This window comes from Protomyctophum bolini (assembly GCF_963924005.1).
Source record: "Protomyctophum bolini genome assembly, chromosome: 9".
NCBI classification, from domain to species: domain Eukaryota; kingdom Metazoa; phylum Chordata; class Actinopteri; order Myctophiformes; family Myctophidae; genus Protomyctophum; species Protomyctophum bolini.
The window spans coordinates 28,152,444-28,171,348 of record NC_137870.1 but is presented as its reverse complement, the minus strand read 5'-3'; the positions used below and the strand labels follow the sequence as shown (position 1 = coordinate 28,171,348).

At 42.1% G+C, this 18,905-nt stretch overlaps 2 protein-coding genes across 2 annotated transcripts; one reads left to right on the top strand and one right to left on the bottom strand.

Annotated features, from left to right (window-relative positions):
- Positions 1-250: 250 nt before the first annotated feature.
- Positions 251-5,141, bottom strand: tubd1 (tubulin, delta 1). Its single transcript, XM_080772745.1, has 8 exons — positions 4,799-5,141; positions 4,470-4,617; positions 4,013-4,229; positions 3,354-3,585; positions 2,828-2,992; positions 2,351-2,476; positions 1,709-1,892; positions 251-1,442 (listed from the first exon to the last, which is right to left on the bottom strand). The coding sequence occupies exons 1-8, from the start codon at positions 4,950-4,952 to the stop codon at positions 1,337-1,339; spliced, it is 1,332 nt and encodes a 443-aa protein (XP_080628871.1). The 5' UTR covers positions 4,953-5,141; the 3' UTR covers positions 251-1,336.
- Positions 5,142-5,652: 511 nt separating this feature from the next.
- On the top strand, positions 5,653-17,703 carry rps6kb1b (ribosomal protein S6 kinase b, polypeptide 1b). Its single transcript, XM_080771416.1, has 15 exons — positions 5,653-5,838; positions 7,056-7,099; positions 7,319-7,439; positions 8,075-8,143; positions 9,466-9,613; positions 10,956-11,013; positions 11,531-11,631; positions 11,771-11,861; positions 12,009-12,099; positions 12,739-12,846; positions 13,392-13,454; positions 14,290-14,367; positions 15,870-15,977; positions 16,368-16,480; positions 16,623-17,703. Exons 1-15 carry the CDS (start codon positions 5,764-5,766, stop codon positions 16,879-16,881), a joined length of 1,527 nt encoding a protein of 508 aa, XP_080627542.1. The 5' UTR covers positions 5,653-5,763; the 3' UTR covers positions 16,882-17,703.
- Positions 17,704-18,905: the final 1,202 nt, after the last annotated feature.

Sequence of the window (18,905 nt, the reverse complement as noted above, 5' to 3'; positions counted from 1 at the left end):
TGTGGGGGGGAAAGTGTATAAATGCAATCAGACATGTGATTACAGGGTTGTTTTTATATTTAATAGTGGAATGTGTTTTCTGTACCTGCTCTGTGCTCATTCAGTCCATGTATTAAGTATCTAGAATATCTGCCTCTTCCTGTGATGCCACCTAGTAGCTAGTTTGTGTATATGGACGACACATGGCATACTCAAAACGAATCTGGTCCATCACTCCTCGTCAGTAGTGTACATGTGGACTCTGCTCTCCCGTCCTGTCAGCTAGCTTATCAGACTGGTGTTGGCTGTTAAATATCCCGGCAACAACAGTCTGTAAGCTGGCTGAAGTTCTGGGCCTTCCCTCAACAAACAATCTACGCTGGTGTGACCCAAGAAGAGCAGCACTCCATCTTCCACAACACACATGTGGTGCTTTCTTTCACCATACTTGATTTTTGTCAATAGTTGTCCTGTAAACTTAATCCTTTAATAAAAGCATATGACAAAACAAATATCGTCTTTGCAATACTTTGTGATACTTTCAGAATCAAAGGGATTTATATTTATTTATATTTGTCACTCATGTTTCATTCCGCACACCAACACATCTTACCAGATCTATTCAAATGTTGTAACCAGCATAGCAAGCATAGCAGAAAATGTGCTCAATGCCAGACCGATAATCGGCCGTTATTTTGACTTTGAGCAACAGCATTGTCAATTCTGCATTTATTACCCTAATTTTAACCACTTCAAGGTTAAACATTTTTAAAAATGGCAGCTCTACAAGTTTACAACACATGAGCTTGTAAATTGACATTTTCTGAAAGAATTGAGTGATTATTCTTTGCACAAACTAAATGTGCTAAAACCAATTTAATAAAATCCAAGTTTTTCAAACTTGGATTTTCTAATTAAAATTAGAAAAGAATTGTCACAAACTCATATAAAAGAAATTGCTCAATACAGACAGCAAGGTCAGCAAGTAGATTCATGATTGTATGTATATAGACAATATTTTAGGCCAATAAAAACTATAGCAAATTTCCCAACCCACAAGTTACAACCGCGGCTGCCGGACTATTGTGCTCTAATGGAAAGATACTAGTCACACACCTGAAGCTTAGGTCATCACACTCACTACAGGAAAACACTTGTACCTTCTCAGCAATTTAATATGGCAGCTCACTTGAGAGAAATGTTGAAGTAATATTACGGTGTACTATTGTTATGACTGAGTTAGAGTTAAAAGGAAAAAAATGATCCATTTACATACATTATGCACGTACGGTAGATAATTAACATTTCATTTCAAGTCCACAAGCACAACCAAAGGTGCATTTTTTGTTTATCAAAGCTAGGAAAGCTGTCTGTAGCTGGAGATTACTTGTTCTATAGATGCAAAACTGTCCAAGAAGTCCTCCTCAGAGATCCCAAACTTTGTGTACTGATGGATGTAGGCCCTGGGACAAAGGAAAAAATAAGGCATTTAAGTATAAATGCCATAGCATTTCAGGAAGAAAGGGTAATTTGTCATTTTGACAATAGACATTTAGCCTGTACACGCATTTATACCAAAGTTATCACTACAGCCAAAATTCACAAAATACCACTCTTTGCACATTGTATTGTGAATTTCAGGGGAGAACATGACATTTGAGTAAAATATAAGTATCCTGCATTAAGTTTGCAGAGATTGTGTTCATTCATATAATGTGCGTCAACTCACCTAGAAGCAAACATATTCCAAGCCTTTCCCACCATGTTATCAAGGGGCTGGAGTAGAGTCTGGCTGTTACTGACCAGGGTTGCAGACTTCTCGTACTTATTAAAGGGAATAGGAGACTTCCACAGGCTGAAAGCTTCTTCTGATGAGAGCCAAGAGGTGTACAGGGTTGGATCCTGAAAGCTCCCTGTATACAGTCATTCACATTCTTTAGATAACAGTTTAAAAAATGATATACATACATGCATACATACACACAGTATATATATTGAAAGATGTTCTCAGAATGGAAAGAAATTAACAACTATTTTCTGTTGTACCTAAAACGCCACCTGGTGCTTACAGTACAAAAGAAAATACACTTTCAACATGCAAAAACAGAACAGAACAAAAGCCAATTGCTTGATTCAATAACTTAAGTAATTGTCCTCAATATTGCTTGCAATCTTTTATCCAGTGAGTATAATGCCAGACTTGTGGCTTATTGTGTCATGCAGTGACAGAGTCCGTGGGGGCGATTATAAAAACATTTAGTCTCTGGTGTCATGTACCAAAAATAGTCTAACAATCTCACAACGCGCCACGCTGCAATGTGTTGTGAGGTTGTAGATCTGCTATGTTGGTGTGCAACACTAGATTCCTGACCTGTGTCTGCACTGTAAACATCTTTGCCTCTCAGTATGAGCAGGTTGGCCAGTGAGGCATTGAAGCCTGCTCCTCTCACACTCCCTCCAGCAGGGATGGGAGGAGCACGCACCTGCCAGTCTATACCTGAGAAACAAGAAAACAAATGGAGAACAAAATGTGGACATGGATTGACAGTAAGCACTTAACTGCAACATGTTTTGCAACAATCAAATAAGTGGCTCCTATATAGGATAGACAGACAGGATACAGAGGGCAGAGATTTACATTTATCACACTCGCTTCATACTGAATTCCTTCTACAACAAGCTGCAAGTACAGTGCTCTCTCAATGTTTAATTCAAATACAGTAGAAATTAACTTTAAATCAATTATTTCTGCAAAGAATTGTCACATTTAATATAAAATAACTGAATTAATGTCCTTTTGCATAAAAAAAATGACTCAATGTTGAACAGAACTTCAGTCCAAACCTACCTTCCTCCATCTTGGCGTTTGAGATGAGCATCTGGCGGAGGTTTTTCAGCAGGCCAGGCCAACTGAACACACTGTAAGCCAGAGAGGAGCTGGCCATCTGAGGAATGGTGCTCAGGCTCAGTAGCTTGTACTCAGGATGACACACCAGGCTACTCAGCAACTCACCTGAGAGATGAGTAAGTGACAGTGTGTGAATGCAACGCAACTGTGTGCTTTTGATAATGGCACTATAAGCAATGGTTCCCTATATATATATATATATCGTCATGTTTTATTGCACTTTTAGTGCAATAAAAAATGAAGCATAAATAATCTTGTCCTGAGTCTCTGGAGTGTGCGGTCCCTTCCTTTCCCTGGGGAAGTTCTCTTTGGCCTGCATTTATACCTTGCCTACCAGCACTAAAACTGCAATAAAACTGCACCAAAAAAGATGAAGAGCTAAAATGCTGACATAACGTGCTTGAAGTTCAATGTTTCCACCATAATGTATTTATTCATGATTTCTTGCATTATGTGTGTGCCGCACCTAAGGGGTTTCTGCTGTAGGCTCCATAGGAGTCGGTGGTGAGTGCAGGCTGCAGGACGCTGCCCAACTGGTGAGCTATAACCCTGTTAATGTCACTAAAAGAGATGTGCTTAATGTTCAACAGCTGAGCGCAGATCCTGTGCACCGTGTCGTTCTCATGCACCAGAATGGCGTCCGACAGTCCATATAGGTGGGACAGCGTTAGGATAGAGTTGTAGTTCTGAACTATCACCTAAAAGAAAAACAGGAGAAGAAAACAATTAATCGTTTGGCTTTTCCAGAGATCAGGGATTAATGCAGTTTTAAGGCCCATACTCTTCGCCATACAACGAATAGCGCAAATAACCCATCTACAAGCTCACGTGTTCCATCGTTGCGATGCATTGTAATAAAACATTTGAGAAACACTGCTATAATAATCAAACATATCCGACTGATGTGGAACAGGATAAAACGTGAAACATGAACCAATTATTTTCCTCATGGTTATTATGAAGTGATTAATTAATTTTACAGGCCTTACGTATGTGGGTGAAATAACATTACATTTGATTGCACTGTGCAAGTATGTGCATAGCATTATACTGTACGCAAAAACAAACACCTGCTTCATTTATTCTTAGTTGCACAACTTAAAACCTGGCATCAGTCCCCCATACCTCTCCAGTGCTATAGGGCCAGGTGAGGTGGTTTAGGATGAAGGAGTCGGGGTACGCCTCTCGCAGACACTGGGTGACGTAGGTGCCGACCCCGGACCCCGTGCCTCCGGCTACACTCATCATGGCCATGAACCCTGCCAGTCTGTCACAGCGCTCCACCTCTCTTCTCACCAGGTCCTCCACTGCCTCTCTATGACGTGGACCATGCACACAAAACCTGGAGAAGAGGACCAGCATTATGGCAAATTTAAGTATACAAATAACAGTCCAGTAATAGGCCCTAGAATTCTTAAAACAAAACTGCACTCAGTCTTCAATCGTTATTACCGGTGTATATACATTCGCAGTATCCACTTTGTTTGCATTAATTTGTCAATCTCCATATTATAAATATAACCATTAAATACTATCACATTCAGCAGACATTTTAAGTGTCAAATTGTGTAAATATTATTACCCATTTGCCCAGTTATTTCCAGAGCCTTGCTTCTGGCTGAAGTAGGAATGATCTCCATATCTCCATCTACCAGACTTGGCAGCTTTGGACATGCTGTGATTGATCACCTTGGGTTCCATGTCAATGAGTACTGCCCTGGCCACAAGGTCTGGGGAAACCAGATAGATATTTGCAAAATATATGTTTTTTGTATGCATTTTGAACTTGTGGAATGTGACATTCTGCACAATGTCTAGTAGGCCTACTTTTACTTTGGGTGCTTTAAGTATATTTTGATTAGGATACTTCCGTACCTTTACTCAAGTAAATGTTTAATTCCGGACTTTTACCTTCATCGTGAGCTGTTTGGTGGAAGAAGCGTTCCACGCAGGCTTCGCTGTATCCTTTCCTCTGAGCCTCGTATGCATCGTTACAGATGACGCCAAACAGCTCCTCACCCACTTGGTTACCACACTGTCCCAGCTGCAATGTAACAACGGACATACCGGCATCGGACCGGTACTTCAGTCCGAACAACTACAAACAAATGTTGACTCGTGCACGCCTTTCTTTCCTCGGGGGAACAACGAGAGAGCGAAACGAGAGAGAAAATCATAATGCCTTGAAAGAAAAGTTTGTCTGGTGTGGAAGTTGTGCGGCGCGCGCTTCCTTCCCCTCCTGTAACACACAAAATTGTGACCTTAGGACGGTCGCTGTGTTCGCGTTGAAAACATGTACCGGTAAATTCATCAATCAAAGCCTGGTGACGCGAGTTTAGCAATCTTATGGCCCTACTTGTGCGTCTGTGCGAGACGGGTGTCGGATGATATGAATATGATATCATGGGTGATAATCAAAGTACAGGTCAAATCTGAAATCTATCTCTCCCTCTCTCTCAGTCTCTCTCTCTCTCTCTCTGTTCAAAAGTACAGGTAATTTTTAAATCTCAAAGTACAGGTAAAAAACGATTTTACTGGGCGACTTGTAAGTTGTCCGGACTTTTAAAGGGGCGACCGTCCGTACCTGTTACACTTCAATCTTTCTTTGGAGTTTTATTTGTGAAGATTGGTCACCAGCGGGCCGTGGTCGAACAGCGACCCCGGAGTCACCGCACACGACGGGTCACCAGTTTCTGTGTGACACATACAACAAAATGTGAATTTGAGTCGACCCCGCCCCTCCGGGCCGGCCGCGCAGTGCGCACGCTCCGCGTAGTAGCCGGTTATGGCGGCGGTGTGTGTTTGTCCATGAGGTGTGGGGTGAGCAGGGCTATTCTCACTGTGCCGCCGAGCAATCTGAACCAAAACACACAGCCATGGCTGCTGTGTTCGACATCGATCTGGACCAGCCAGAGGAATCTGTCTCCGATGATGAGAATGAGATTGAGGAGGTACTTCAGTAAAACAAAAATCCGCGTTCTTCTGTGTGTGTGTGTGTGTGTGTGTGTGTGTGTGTGTGTGTGTGTGTTCTTTCTGTTTGTCTGTCTGTCTGTCTGTCTGTCTGACTGACTGACTGACTGCAGGGACTTTGACAGCAAACTGTTCTTGTCTGTGTACACTACAGTAACACTACAGTAGCTGTTAGCATGCTAGGCTCGCGCGCACACAGGCCCGTCTGGTTGCACTGCAGCTGATGCTCCCCGGGCCTCTTTTTGACAGCAGTGAAACTGTAGGCTAATGTTAGCTTGCATGCGTGCATGATGACAGACAGCCACCATGGATCGCGAGCTGTCAAATGTGTTGCGTTGGTCCATTGGTGACGTGTGTGTGGCACTTTTGCTGCAAATGCTACAGTCAGCCGGGATTTGCAATTTGACAGATATCGATCGTAGTAGTACGCGATGCATGTCTCAACTGTACAGCTGCCCGCGAACAGAGCTTGACCGAGGCGCTGCCGGCGCTGCTGCAGTCAGTGAACAATGTGCCTTGGTTGATTTCTAGTAGCAATGCAACAGTTGATCTGCCAGATCTGGCTGCTACCAGGCCAGGCCAGTCTGCTGTCTGCAGGGGTTTGCAGACGCAGTACAGTTTAGTGAACTATGCACTCACAGATCACAAATGATCATTGGGTCCCCGGTCCGCACAGTTCACACTTCACAGCATGACATGCTTTACTAGAGGACTCAGGAGTGAAGTCTTTTCTGGTTCCATCGTGGCAGCTGCGGATTTCCTCACGGTGTTGACTGAGTGGAAACACGCTTGCTTAATGTCTTGCATCATGTTAACATTTATGTGGCAAGGATTAAGCATTTGTAATAAATTACAGCACGGCCAAAGTTGAACGCCTTTTGAACTGACTAAGTAAGTTCATCATATAACAAATTATGACATGTTTAAAACACGTGAATTGCACCCCCTCATGATTTCACTATTGAAAGGACACTTAGCATCTGTAAGTCTAGTCTACAACATGACAGACAAAGCACTGTAGGACCACTTAGGACCACACAGAAGTTAAGAAATTTGCGATGAAAGGCAATGATTAATGAAGAAAGACATGCAACTAAATTCATATTGTTCGTACACCAGCCGTCAGCCAGTCCATACTCATGTCCCTTCAGTGGAGATCTGTAATTGAATACAGGCTGTTTTCTGTTTCCTCTGCCAGGCTCAAATCAATGATTTCATGGAGCAGTGCAGCGGATTTGAGTTGTAAGTGCTTACTGTCATGCATGTATTGTATTGTATTGATTTGTGTGTGTGTGTGTGTGTGTGTGTGTGTGTGTGTGTGTGTGTGTGTGTGTGTGTGTGTGTGTGTGTGTGTGTGTGTGTGTGTGTGTGTGTGTGTGTGTGTGTGTGAGTCTGCGACGTGAGTATGAGCTTTGTGAAACTGGCGGGTATTTGAAATTGACCCTCTCTCTCCACACACAGCAACATGGACGACTGTGAGAAGATCGAGATATCGGAGGACAACGTCAACAAAGGAACCGAAAACATCAGACCTGAATGTTTTGAACTGTTGCGAGTTCTAGGAAAAGGCGGTTATGGAAAGGTATTTGTGTGGTTGAAAGATGAGTAAAAACGTGCATGAATGAACTCACTGTACATGACAGACAGCACATCGTCTCGGGTGGAATGTCAAAATTCAAATTCAAAAGTAGCAGTGCTACAAGCTCAAATCTTTCGAACTTTCAGATCTGCTACTATTGATACTTTAGTGTGTCGCTGTAGTATGATCACGGGGCACACAAAAACACAGAAAGTTAAAATATAGAGAAGAGGTTTCTGCCTGACAGAAATAATATGTACTATCAGGTGTTGATGGCACTCAAGAAGCGGAATGTTCCCCCAACAACCTGCACATTCACACACTTGATTTTGCCATTCTAATGAAGCAATTGCTACATTTCGTTGCTGTCGGGCAGGAACCTTGTATCTCCATATTTCAGATTTGTATATATTTTCATAAACGAATGGCCTGGTAGTTCATACAAGCGTCACACAAAAGTAGTGATAGCAGCTCTACAAGCTCACAAACCGCCATGATGTGACGCGTTGTGAGCTTGTAGATCGGCTACTTTCACTATTTTCGATTTTTTTAGTTTTCGACATACAAGGTGTCCACCTGACAGTGCTGAACGGTTTATTTCATAGTGACATGTGTTAATCCACTTTCTTCCTGTCCAGGTTTTTCAGGTTCGAAAAGTAGTTGGAGCTGCTTCAGGCAAAATCTTCGCTATGAAAGTCCTAAAGAAGGTACTTGCCAAACACACACTGTCCCTGTTGACATGACTGATTATCTACTGTACAGTACAAGAAATAATCCACAACAATGTAAAATAAAAAGTCAAATAGTGGCCGATATATCGGGAAAACTGGAATATCAGTCTGGATCTACTCTTAATAATATGACGACAATAACAAATGGAAATTGAATTATGTTGTTTCTGTCTGCAAATATTTGCTGTCCTTGGAGCCAGTGGTTGGGTAAGATATGACCACTAGTTGGTAGATTGCCATTTGTGCTGCTCTGCTGCAGTCTTGACTATCAACAACAAAATAAACTGTCTCAGTCTATTAGATTCTGCCTATAGCCACACTGCTTCTGCTTGATTAGCTGACATGACCCTAATGACAGCTTGCACTCTTGCCAAATCTCCACCAATGGGATTTGATTGTTTAACTGCAAAGTGGTGTACACTGTGAAGTGGTGCCTGCACAGCAGCCAATAACCTTGATTTATATACTGCGTAATGACCATCAAAATATGTAGTTTAATTACTATGTATTATGATAGTGGTGGATGCTGCATTTATTTGCGTGGGTATTAGACAGCAGATTTCAGTTTCTATTATACAACAAAACTGTTGCCTTCATCATAATAACAAAACAGCTGTACTGTTTGAATATTTAAAACTAAAATAGGCCTATTTATTTTATTCCCATACCCCAATCCCATTATTATTTACCGTGACAGATTACTTTTGAAGCAATATTCATTCATTCTCAAATAGTGCTGCACGATTCTTCCTCAAATGTGAATCTCTATTTTCCTCCAATAAGTGATATCACGATTCTCACACAATTATCATTTTTCCCATAATTCTTTATTAAAAATAAATAAAAAACATAAGAGTAACGAAAATGAATTGGACAGCCAACTAGTGCTGCACGATTCTTCACAAAATGAGATTGCATAGGTGTCTGAATCTAGATCTCGATCTTTTTTCGATTAATTGTGCAGCACTATTCTCAAACTCTGGGTGGTGATACAGTAAGAGGGGTGCCACAACCCTAGTTCCTGTGGCTACCGGTTGTCAGTAATTGATAGAAAAAGGTCATTTGGGGAATGAAGTTTTCCTTTAAATTGATGGAACATTTCTCAGGTTTGTTGATTTCACAATTCACACAATGTAGCAAATCTTGCTGCCAAAGAACCTGCTGAATCGATTTCCACCCCATCTCTCATTTGGTTCTGTTGCTGGGAGATGTTCTATTTACATTGCCCTAAAAATACATTTCCTAGTGTATCTCAGCCTTTGTGACATGCCGTGTGTGTGTGTTTTGCCATCCAACAGGCTATGATTGTACGCAATGCTAAGGACACAGCCCACACCAAGGCAGAGAGGAATATTCTAGAAGAGGTGAAGCATCCCTTCATTGTGGACCTCATCTATGCCTTCCAGACAGGGGGGAAGCTCTACCTTATCCTTGAGTATCTCAGTGGTTAGTACAAAGCAACACACACACACACACAATGCATGCAGAAACATACAGCTGCATAGTTGAACCACTTTTAACTCTGTTTTACCTATGTCAGAACAGGTTAAATAAATAAATAAAAAAGGGAATTTGCAGTCATAAAGTGATGCATTGTGGCCTACATTCTTAACACTTGTTACACTTGTGCATGCACTCTGACACCATGCCCAGTTCACAACAAGATTGATGGCTAGCCATTCTTTCCACCCACTCTTCTGTCTCCAGAGATTCCATTCAACCCACTAGACATTACTGTCTCTTAATACTGATAGGCTTTTTTTCGTGTTTGGGTGGACTCATTGTAACGGCTTTAGATTTAAAGTGTTTAAAATATGTGGGTTAACACCTAGTACTGTATACAATCATTGGTGAATTAACTTACAAATATTTATTTTCAAAAATAGGCTCAAAGATTTAAATAAATTGTATCAAATGGGGGTCATGGCCTAATGCAGTGAATCTCATCCTTTTCATTTAAAGGAATCATAGTTTTATATCATTTCTGTCGGGTGGAAACCCTGATGTCCAAACTGTTACTTTTCAGGATTAATAATTTAAAACGGCAAAAGTAGAAGATCGATGAGCTACTTTTGATGTTTTTGTGTGACACTGTACTATAATCAAATATGGCATTAAATGTCAAAATACGGAGGTAAGAGGTTTCTTCTTGCCAGCAACGATATGCACCAGGCTGCCAACACCTATTTGATATGATTTGATGATGTGATCTGTGGGACTGGGGATACACTGTAAACCCCTTAGTGTTCATTCAACTCTGATAGTTACAGACCTGTAACGGTCTATTTGGAGCCCTAGTGGACCCCCTGAATCGACGTTCAGAACCAGTTTAGCTGATGATGAAGCTAATGCTGTTTAGAGTCCTCAAATTCTTCCCCTACCCAACCCGACGTTTTTGGGTCTGCCCGGGCCCAAAATATATGCTTATTACTAATAATTAGTCGGGCCGGGCTGAGCCTCGGGTTCCGTGGAGAAAAAAATAAAATAAAGTTTTGGTTAACCAGACGGAAATGGAAGTGGATGTGTTGGATGCTCAGAGTGAACTTTACTCAGATATCTAGTTTGTTGCTGTCCGACTTTATAGCACGTGTTAATAAAGAACAACGGGCGTCAATGGCCAAATCGGTGTGACTTTGAGGACATTAAGCACACAATGACACCCTTTCTGTTTTTCAGGCCTAAAAGTATGGTAATTGTTCAGGCTGAGCCGAGCCTCGGGCCAGCCCAGTTAGGGCCTTAATCTTCTGCCCCGTTGAGAACTCTAATGCTGTTGTGTTGGACTCTGCAGGTGGAGAGCTTTTCATGCAGTTGGAAAGGGAGGGTATCTTCATGGAAGACACGGCCTGGTGAGTATCTCTTAATAGGCAAAACGTCTTTGGCATGCACACAGGCAAATCAAAGGGCTTTACATATGGCATTATGGCATAAGAGGGCATTTTATGAAGAAAAAAATAAAGTTGAGAACCAAGGATGGGGGTCGGCGGCCAAATTCAAATTTTGGGGTCCTCGACATGAAATAGTTTGAGAACCACTGATAACATGCATAACAACATTAGTCTTCCAGAAAACTGTTAGAATGTAGAAGTCATTTTTAGAAGATTCAGCCTCAGTTCTTAATGGGTTAAATATGCATCCCTGCATTATTAGTTAGCTGCTGCCAGAGTGAGGTCTAGCCAACACCAACTCGGGATTCCTGGATCGCTGCCCTCCATAATTTCCTATCCAACATCAGGTTCTTGAGGTCTTCACGTGTGTGTGTGTGTGTGTGTGTGTGTGTGTGTGTGTGTGTGTGTGTGTGTGTGTGTGTGTGTGTGTGTGTGTGTGTGTGTGTGTGTGTGTGTGTGTGTGTGTGTGTGTGTGTAGCTTCTACCTGGCAGAGATCTCCATGGCCCTGGGACACCTACATCAGAAAGGCATCATCTACAGAGACTTGAAGCCTGAGAACATCATGCTTAACAGCCAAGGTGTGTGTGTGCACTTGTATTACTATACAGGGCCAAACATACACACAAGTTATAGTAGAATTTGAGTATTAGAAATTGTAAGAATAATTTTCCTGAAATCTAGTCCAAAGTTTGTTATAATGTATCATTTCTCTTCCAGGGCACGTCAAATTGACAGATTTCGGCCTATGCAAAGAGTCCATCCATGATGGAACCGTCACCCACACCTTCTGTGGTACTATTGAATACATGTAAGTCAGTATTGCTCCCTCCCTTTCTCATTCGTTCACAGTTAACACACACACACATGTTGGTCATCATCGCTCGTGTATACTACTCAAATGCTTCCTCGTTCCTACATGTCTATTTTCTCAACAATCTGTGCTAATGCTTTTTAGGGCTCCTGAGATCCTAATGAGAAGTGGACACAACAGAGCAGTTGACTGGTGGAGTCTGGGCGCTCTGATGTATGATATGCTTACAGGAGCGGTGAGGTCAACACATTAATATATACATTTAAAAGGTTAACTACTAGAGATACAACACCCACCACCGCAGAGACCTGGATTAAAGACTTCTTGGCTTGGCTGGCTGTTCCAAAGAACAACTGGCAGGGGTTCTTCTGGGTGGAAACCAGCAAGGCACCATGTTGTCCATGTCACTCACTACACAGTGACTCCTACTGGTTGGTCACAGATAATGTGACCCTCTGAACACAATACTGTCAGGTGAAAAGAAGAAACTGTCACTTGGCATTGACTAAACTGGGCAGAAAAGGGGTGAAAACTCAAAGGAGAATTTAGGGGCACTGGGAGCTGACAGGTTTGTGCGGCGACCATATCATTGCAGCGTCTCATTTAATTTGTTTTGGACACCTTTATCAGCTCCCCTCAGTCCCCTTAGATTAAACTGTCCTGTCTGATAGTTTGTTTTTATTAACTGATTAACATACAGCGGGGAGGAAACTGATCCTCTTAAAGTGAACGTGGGCGCTGGCACAGGTTAACTACATTTATGCTACCAACTAGCAGCACAGAAAAAATTAAACACCAATTTTCCCACTTTAATTCTATCTTGCTCTTGTAATTACATTACATTCCTTTTCTTTCTTCTTTTATCTTTTTTTAGCCACCATTTACTGGCGAAAACCGAAAGAAGACCATTGACAAGATCTTGAAATGCAAGCTGAACCTTCCACCATACCTCACACAAGAAGCTAGAGATCTCCTAAAACGGGTAACGGGTGACAACCCTACAAAGTACAAACCCTAAAAAACTTTCTACAAACTAGAAAGACTGCATTTGCAGTGACCGGGAGGTAGAGTGGCCGTCTTGGGTTCCTCATGGTTTCAGGTTGAATTGTCCTTGAGCAAGATGCCAATAAATTAACTGCATCATCATCAGTGTGTAACTGCAATGAAATGGAGAAAGCTATTTTAAGTGCCCCTTTTAGCATTTATATATGCCAACCCTACCATTTGTCAGATATGCCATTTCCCCCCTGAAATATGACTGATTAGACCTTGAACTTGATTGTAAGCTTCTTTTGACCCAAACATTAATCAACTATCTGGAGCAGCCTTCTGATCTATCCCTGAAAGTTATTTTGAAAATCCTCCCTTCTGTTCACAAGTTATTTTGCTAACATGACCTCTACCCAACTCTGTTAGGGTTAGACAATGATGAGTTTACACAAAGTATTTATACAGTTTTTTATATATTTCTGAATATATTTCACATACTTTTCAATAATGTAATGCTCTCGACTGTCCTGTGTCCAGTTGCTGAAGAGAAATGCGTCATCCAGACTGGGAGCTGGGGCAGGAGATGCTACAGAGGTGCAGGTGAGAGGACAACATTGTACTTTTTACTGATATTATTGTCATTGTAATATATCTCTGTTGTTGGGGAGAAACCACCTAACTCCAAAACGATAATTTTTCAGAAAATGAAAAATAAAAAGTTGATATTGTGACTTAATATATTGTCAATTACTTGCATGAAAAGGGGAGAGGACTAAGGAGGTGGAGTTAGCTGCTTTAGCAGACAGTTTGAGGGTACAATGGCGTTAAGAGGTTTTGTCCGAATCACGTTTTAATACTTTCCATTGGTTCAATATTTTTTAACTATAACAAAAAACATTGCATGGATGCACCTGGGACGTATCCTCAGTGATGTATCCCAAGGTCATCAGGGTTTCGGGTCTCTCGAACATCATACGCCTCACTCAGGCGACCCAGCCGGGGTGATCAAGACCTGACTTATGTCCCAGTAGCTACCCTCAATCAGTCCCACTAGGGCAAAACAGCCAATTTTAAATGATCTATTCTGACAATGTTCGGGGGGGGGGGGGGTCATAACTGCTTATTACATATTTGTGATTTATTAATATTATGTTTCATTTGACACAACAAAAGATCGTGTGGTGTTCACTGTTCAAACATCTTTTTCTCCACATACTGTCAACTGAATGCTTGTACGCCTGTGTCTGTGATTGGCTGGTTTTCTTGCTCATTTGCAGAAAAATGGTGCATCGATTGGCCAGTTTAGCCTTGTCTTGCGTTCTCTGTGCCACCACCTTTAGCGTCTCAAATGTTGTCATTCTTCGCTGAAGCTGAATCTCTGCTGCGTCTCTTTTTTCCCCTAAATTTCAACATTGTTGGTCTTTCCTTCCTGCAGGCTCATCCATTCTTTAGACACATAAACTGGGAGGAGCTGCTAGCCAGGAAAGTGGAGCCTCCCTTTAAACCCTTCTTGGTAAGTTGTAGCCAAAGATGCATGTACTGCTAGGTTAGCATGACTTGGTTGGAGTTTGAGACGGCAATTCAACCCAGGTGTTCTCCTATTTCAGGCCCTCGTCAGTGGACACACCTGCTCATGTTTCTATGTATCTCACCATGTTTCACTTTTCTCTCCTCTCAACTGTTAGGCATGTCACAATTTCTACATAATGGCCTATTTGAGATAATTGAAATTATAATCATTTATACATGTTGAAAAATGTATTGCATATCTACAAGCACACAATGTGTTAAATCTGTATTTGAGGCAGTCAGTTCTTTGCAACCACGTAGAGTCTGTGGGGGCCACGGGGCCGCAGCCCCCATGAAGACTCCCAGGGCCCCTTTAGGCCCCCATGAAGATTTTCGTGGACATTTTACATTTACATTACAGATTTTCTGGGAATTCCGAACATTTTGGACCTCTCCGCCGGCAATCTGAGAATCCCATCGTCAAATATTCGGGAAAACAGCGCCTCCCCTGTTGTTCCTCAACTGTTGTGAGGCAACAGTCTGTCTTGAGAGACTACTCCGCCAGCCGTCCAAGAGGTGTTAAAAGTGTTGGGTGCGGCCACCCAAGTACTCAAATGCTAATCGTGATTCTTTTGTTTTCACCTAGCAAGATGTCCACAACATCAAAGCGTGTCAGAATTTCATGGTAGTTGTTCTTGAGTCGTGACATAATAACACTGATCAAGAATTCACCAAAGAGACTCACCTGGTTCAAGGAGCACCAGGATGAAAACGGGCCCCCTTGAGGATTGATCAAACTCTTCGGCTCTGGTTCTTTGTATATTTAAATTAGAGGCCATATCTACCCTGCAGTTCAGTCTTTGTTCACTAAAGGTCATTACACACTGGTGAATTAGCCATGCAGCACATATAAACAACCCGAAAAAGTGAAACATTTGGCCGGTGAATTTTGGCGCATCTGCCTATACACATCTAAATGCGATGCGTATATCTGATTATTAGCCACTCCACTCCTCCTGATTATTCTCCACTCCTCCTGAGTCGTAGTCAAAGTTTGGCAGAGCCCGTTGGTGGATGCTGCTCGCACACAAGTGCCCCGCTCCCCCCAACAGCTCTGGTGTGGTGGAGGGTAGGTTAATAACGTGGAGAAGAGGCGAGGGTGCAGTGAGTGTGCTCCCCGACCGCGCAGATCTGCGGGCCGCATTTTGATTGGTGTAATTACATTCACCAGCGAATGTCTGCAAAATTCGACAGCAGAGCAAAAAAAATAACAGCCACATTTTCACTCTGTGTGGACTTTATGATGAAAATTGAAATTATTCGCCCCCGGTGTGTAAAGACCTTAAGCCTAAACAGTCTAAACAGAAATTGTATTATTTAAGTGTTCCAGCATTCAATTCCAAAATTAAACATTAATCACAAATTATTTCAAATGTCATGATCGTGACAGCTCCTACTCAACCTCTAATCTCTTATCTCCTCTCCTCTTCCTCTGTGTCTCTGCAGCAATCAGCAGACGATGTAAGTCAGTTTGACTCAAAGTTCACCAGTCAGACGCCAGTCGACAGTCCAGACGACTCAACCCTCAGTGAAAGCGCCAACCAAGCCTTCCTGGTAAGTGCTGTGCACTCCAGCTGATGCTGCTTTTGTTTAGTTTGTTTTTATTGATCCACCTAATTATGTCCAAAACTGTTGCTTTTCAGGATTCAAATTCAAAAGTAGCAAGCTCGTATATAAGCTCGAAACTCATCGCTTTGTGACACGTTTTGAGCTGGTGGTCGGATCTGCTACTTTTGATGCTGATACTGTAGTATGATCAAGTTAGTAGAGCATTAATTTACGGAAAAACACAAAAGTTATAGAGACCGTTATCAGCGACAGCTGATGACAGATGAAGTCCAATGTATCTACTATAGAACGCTTTGAACAAGACGGGTGTATCACATGGCATCATGCATAATGGATATTACATAATCAAACACAAATGTTTTGCACTCCTTGTAGGGTTTCACATATGTTGCTCCATCGATCCTGGAACACGTCAAAGACAGATTCACGTTTGAGCCAAAAATCCGCTCGCCTCGCCGTTTTTTGGGGAGCCCAAGAACACCTCTCAGGTATGCCAGCAGATTTGATTGATTGACTTTTACCTCCCCTTGTGGTCTCCTGATAGATGATTTTTCAGGCCAGTCTTGAAAGTTGCCTCAAACAGCTGCAGTCAGGCGATTACAATGTTCTGTTGTCCCTCCCTCTCTCCAGTCCAGTCAAATACTCAGGGCCTGAGTGCTGGGCCCGTAGCCCTCTCCTCCCTGGTGGAGGAGCACCCAGCCTCCACCATGCACCCCAGGAGCAGGCCATGGAGCTCTCCACCCCAGAACAGATGGATGTCTCTGCCAGCTCAGAGGCGTCGGCGCCCCTTCCCATCCGCCAGCCTTCCGGGGCCAACATGGCCCATGCGAAGCAGCAAGCGTACCCTGTTATTGCTAAGCGACCCGAGCATCTACGTATGAACCTATGACCCGCTGCCAAGCATCCTTAGGAGAGTTTCTTTACGTTCTCTTTTCTTTGTCTATTTCTCTTCTTTTTTTTTAAGGATGGGGGGGGGGGGGGAAGCAAAAGGAAAATAAACAGACATTTGAGACAATGAAAATCGCACATCAACACGCATATGCCGTACTACCTGGAGTGTGTGTGTGTGTGTGTGTGTGTGTGTGTGTGTGTGTGTGTGACTGTGTGTGACTGTGTGTGTTTGCGCGGCATGGGGATGTGACTTCAGTGTGCGCTGCAGCGACTGCCACACTGACTACACCATCACTACCACATCCACTTTCCTGCTTTCTGTTCCTTGGGTCTCATTTGGCCTCCCTCCCCCCCCCCCACCACCACACACACCAATAGGACTGGGTATCTCTTTGGGATGTACAGCCTTTGTACGGCAGTGTCATACCTTGGACTTTAAAGAATGGTGATATTGTATCATGATACAATATGTCACTCATCATTTACACTACAATGCAGTCAAAGTCTACTGCACGGTCGGTCTACTGAAATCCAAAGCGCTTTGTGCTATCCTGAATGAACGCCGATAATGAAATTGCTTCCATTCAAACGGTTGGGAGATTCTGACAGTATTTATTGGGAAAACAAATGCTTCCTATGGCTGAATGAGATCAAATTAAGTTTTGTTAATTGGAAGGAAGAAAAAAAATAATTGGAAGCAGCTTTGAAGAATTGAGGTTAATGAATATAGCTTTGTCTTAAAGATGTTTTAATGGATGCATCAACTGTGCTATGTATCAATGATGGATCAATGAGCCTCAATAAAAAAAAAACACACAAATGTTTACTTTTTACATTCTCTCACTATTGGTGTCAATTGAATGGCTTGTTTGATGTGGGACCCACACAATCGCTGACTTTCAGTGAATAACCCACTTGATCACTATCACTTAGGGGTGTATTAAGTGTAACGATACATTCTAACCACAATATGATATGCATCACGATACATGGACGATATTGGCTCATGGCGATATATGATTCAATGATTTAAAATTGATACTATAACTATTTAGATATACTTAGATTCTTGAAATTAAAATCGATACAGTTACTATATCATTACACCCCTATGTATCGCTGCATCAGCCATCAGAATCGGGAATAATTTAGCTTTCTGTTCAAACTAATTGATATGACTCAATAGCCTACAGCAGTGATACTCAACCTCAGGCCCGCGGGCCTGACCATTATGACTGGCCCACCAATGAAAATCTAAAAGAAGAAAAAAAAATCTGGAAAATGAAATAAAAATAAATAAATCTGAATGAAGTTATCTTTAATTACATTATTATAAGTAATACTATTAGAGTTGTACTATTACTCGAACGAAACGGGGGAGATGCAATGCAAATGAAAGACATATACTGTGTATCCCTATTCCCTGACATAATTTTATAGCTAAACGGACAGAATTCTATTTTATTTGAATGATGAAACCCAGCTGCCATTAATAGTTGGAAATGGAAATGGAAATTGCGGAAATTGTAATTGCGGAAATTGCGGAAATGGTGGAAACGGAAATGTGGAAATGGTAATTGCGGAAATGGTGGAAATGGAAATTGCGGAAATGGTAATTGCGGAAATGGTGGAAATGTTTTGGACACCTTTATCAGCTCCCCTCAGTCCCCACTGCAAGTCGGGAACGAAGCAAGTTTGGGACTGCATGCACCCGGTTTTGCAATAGCCTACCCAATGTATGTCTGTTTGACTGTGTCCCTTTTATGGAGTTCTGTGTAAGGCATACCAAAATATGGAGTCCAGGCCATATGATATGACATCATATTGATGACCCGTACATGGCGATTTGCAGATGTATCTATATTTTTGGACATCCATTCAACGGACATGACGCGATAATTGTACACGTATATGTGAACTTGTGGGACCTTAACCCATTCTGACCTGAGATCAGATTCATACGAGGTTTCCACTGGACACACACTGGGTCTGATTAACCCATTCTGACCCGAGATCAGATTC

Bases quoted from the DNA above. Each gene is read 5' to 3' on its own strand.
- tubd1 (XM_080772745.1), bottom strand. From the start codon at position 4,952: ATGTCCGTTGTTACATTGCAGCTGGGACAGTGTGGTAACCAAGTGGGT. The intron at 4,618-4,798 runs GTAAAAGTCCGG...TGGTTTCCCCAG, and splicing joins CCAAACAGCTCACGATGAAG to ACCTTGTGGCCAGGGCAGTA. The intron at 1,893-2,350 runs GTCAGGAATCTA...GACTGTATACAG, and splicing joins TGTTTACAGTGCAGACACAG to GGAGCTTTCAGGATCCAACC.
- rps6kb1b (XM_080771416.1), top strand. From the start codon at position 5,764: ATGGCTGCTGTGTTCGACATCGATCTGGACCAGCCAGAGGAATCTGTC. The intron at 11,014-11,530 runs GTGAGTATCTCT...GTGTGTGTGTAG, and splicing joins TTCATGGAAGACACGGCCTG to CTTCTACCTGGCAGAGATCT. The intron at 13,455-14,289 runs GTGAGAGGACAA...TCCTTCCTGCAG, and splicing joins GAGATGCTACAGAGGTGCAG to GCTCATCCATTCTTTAGACA.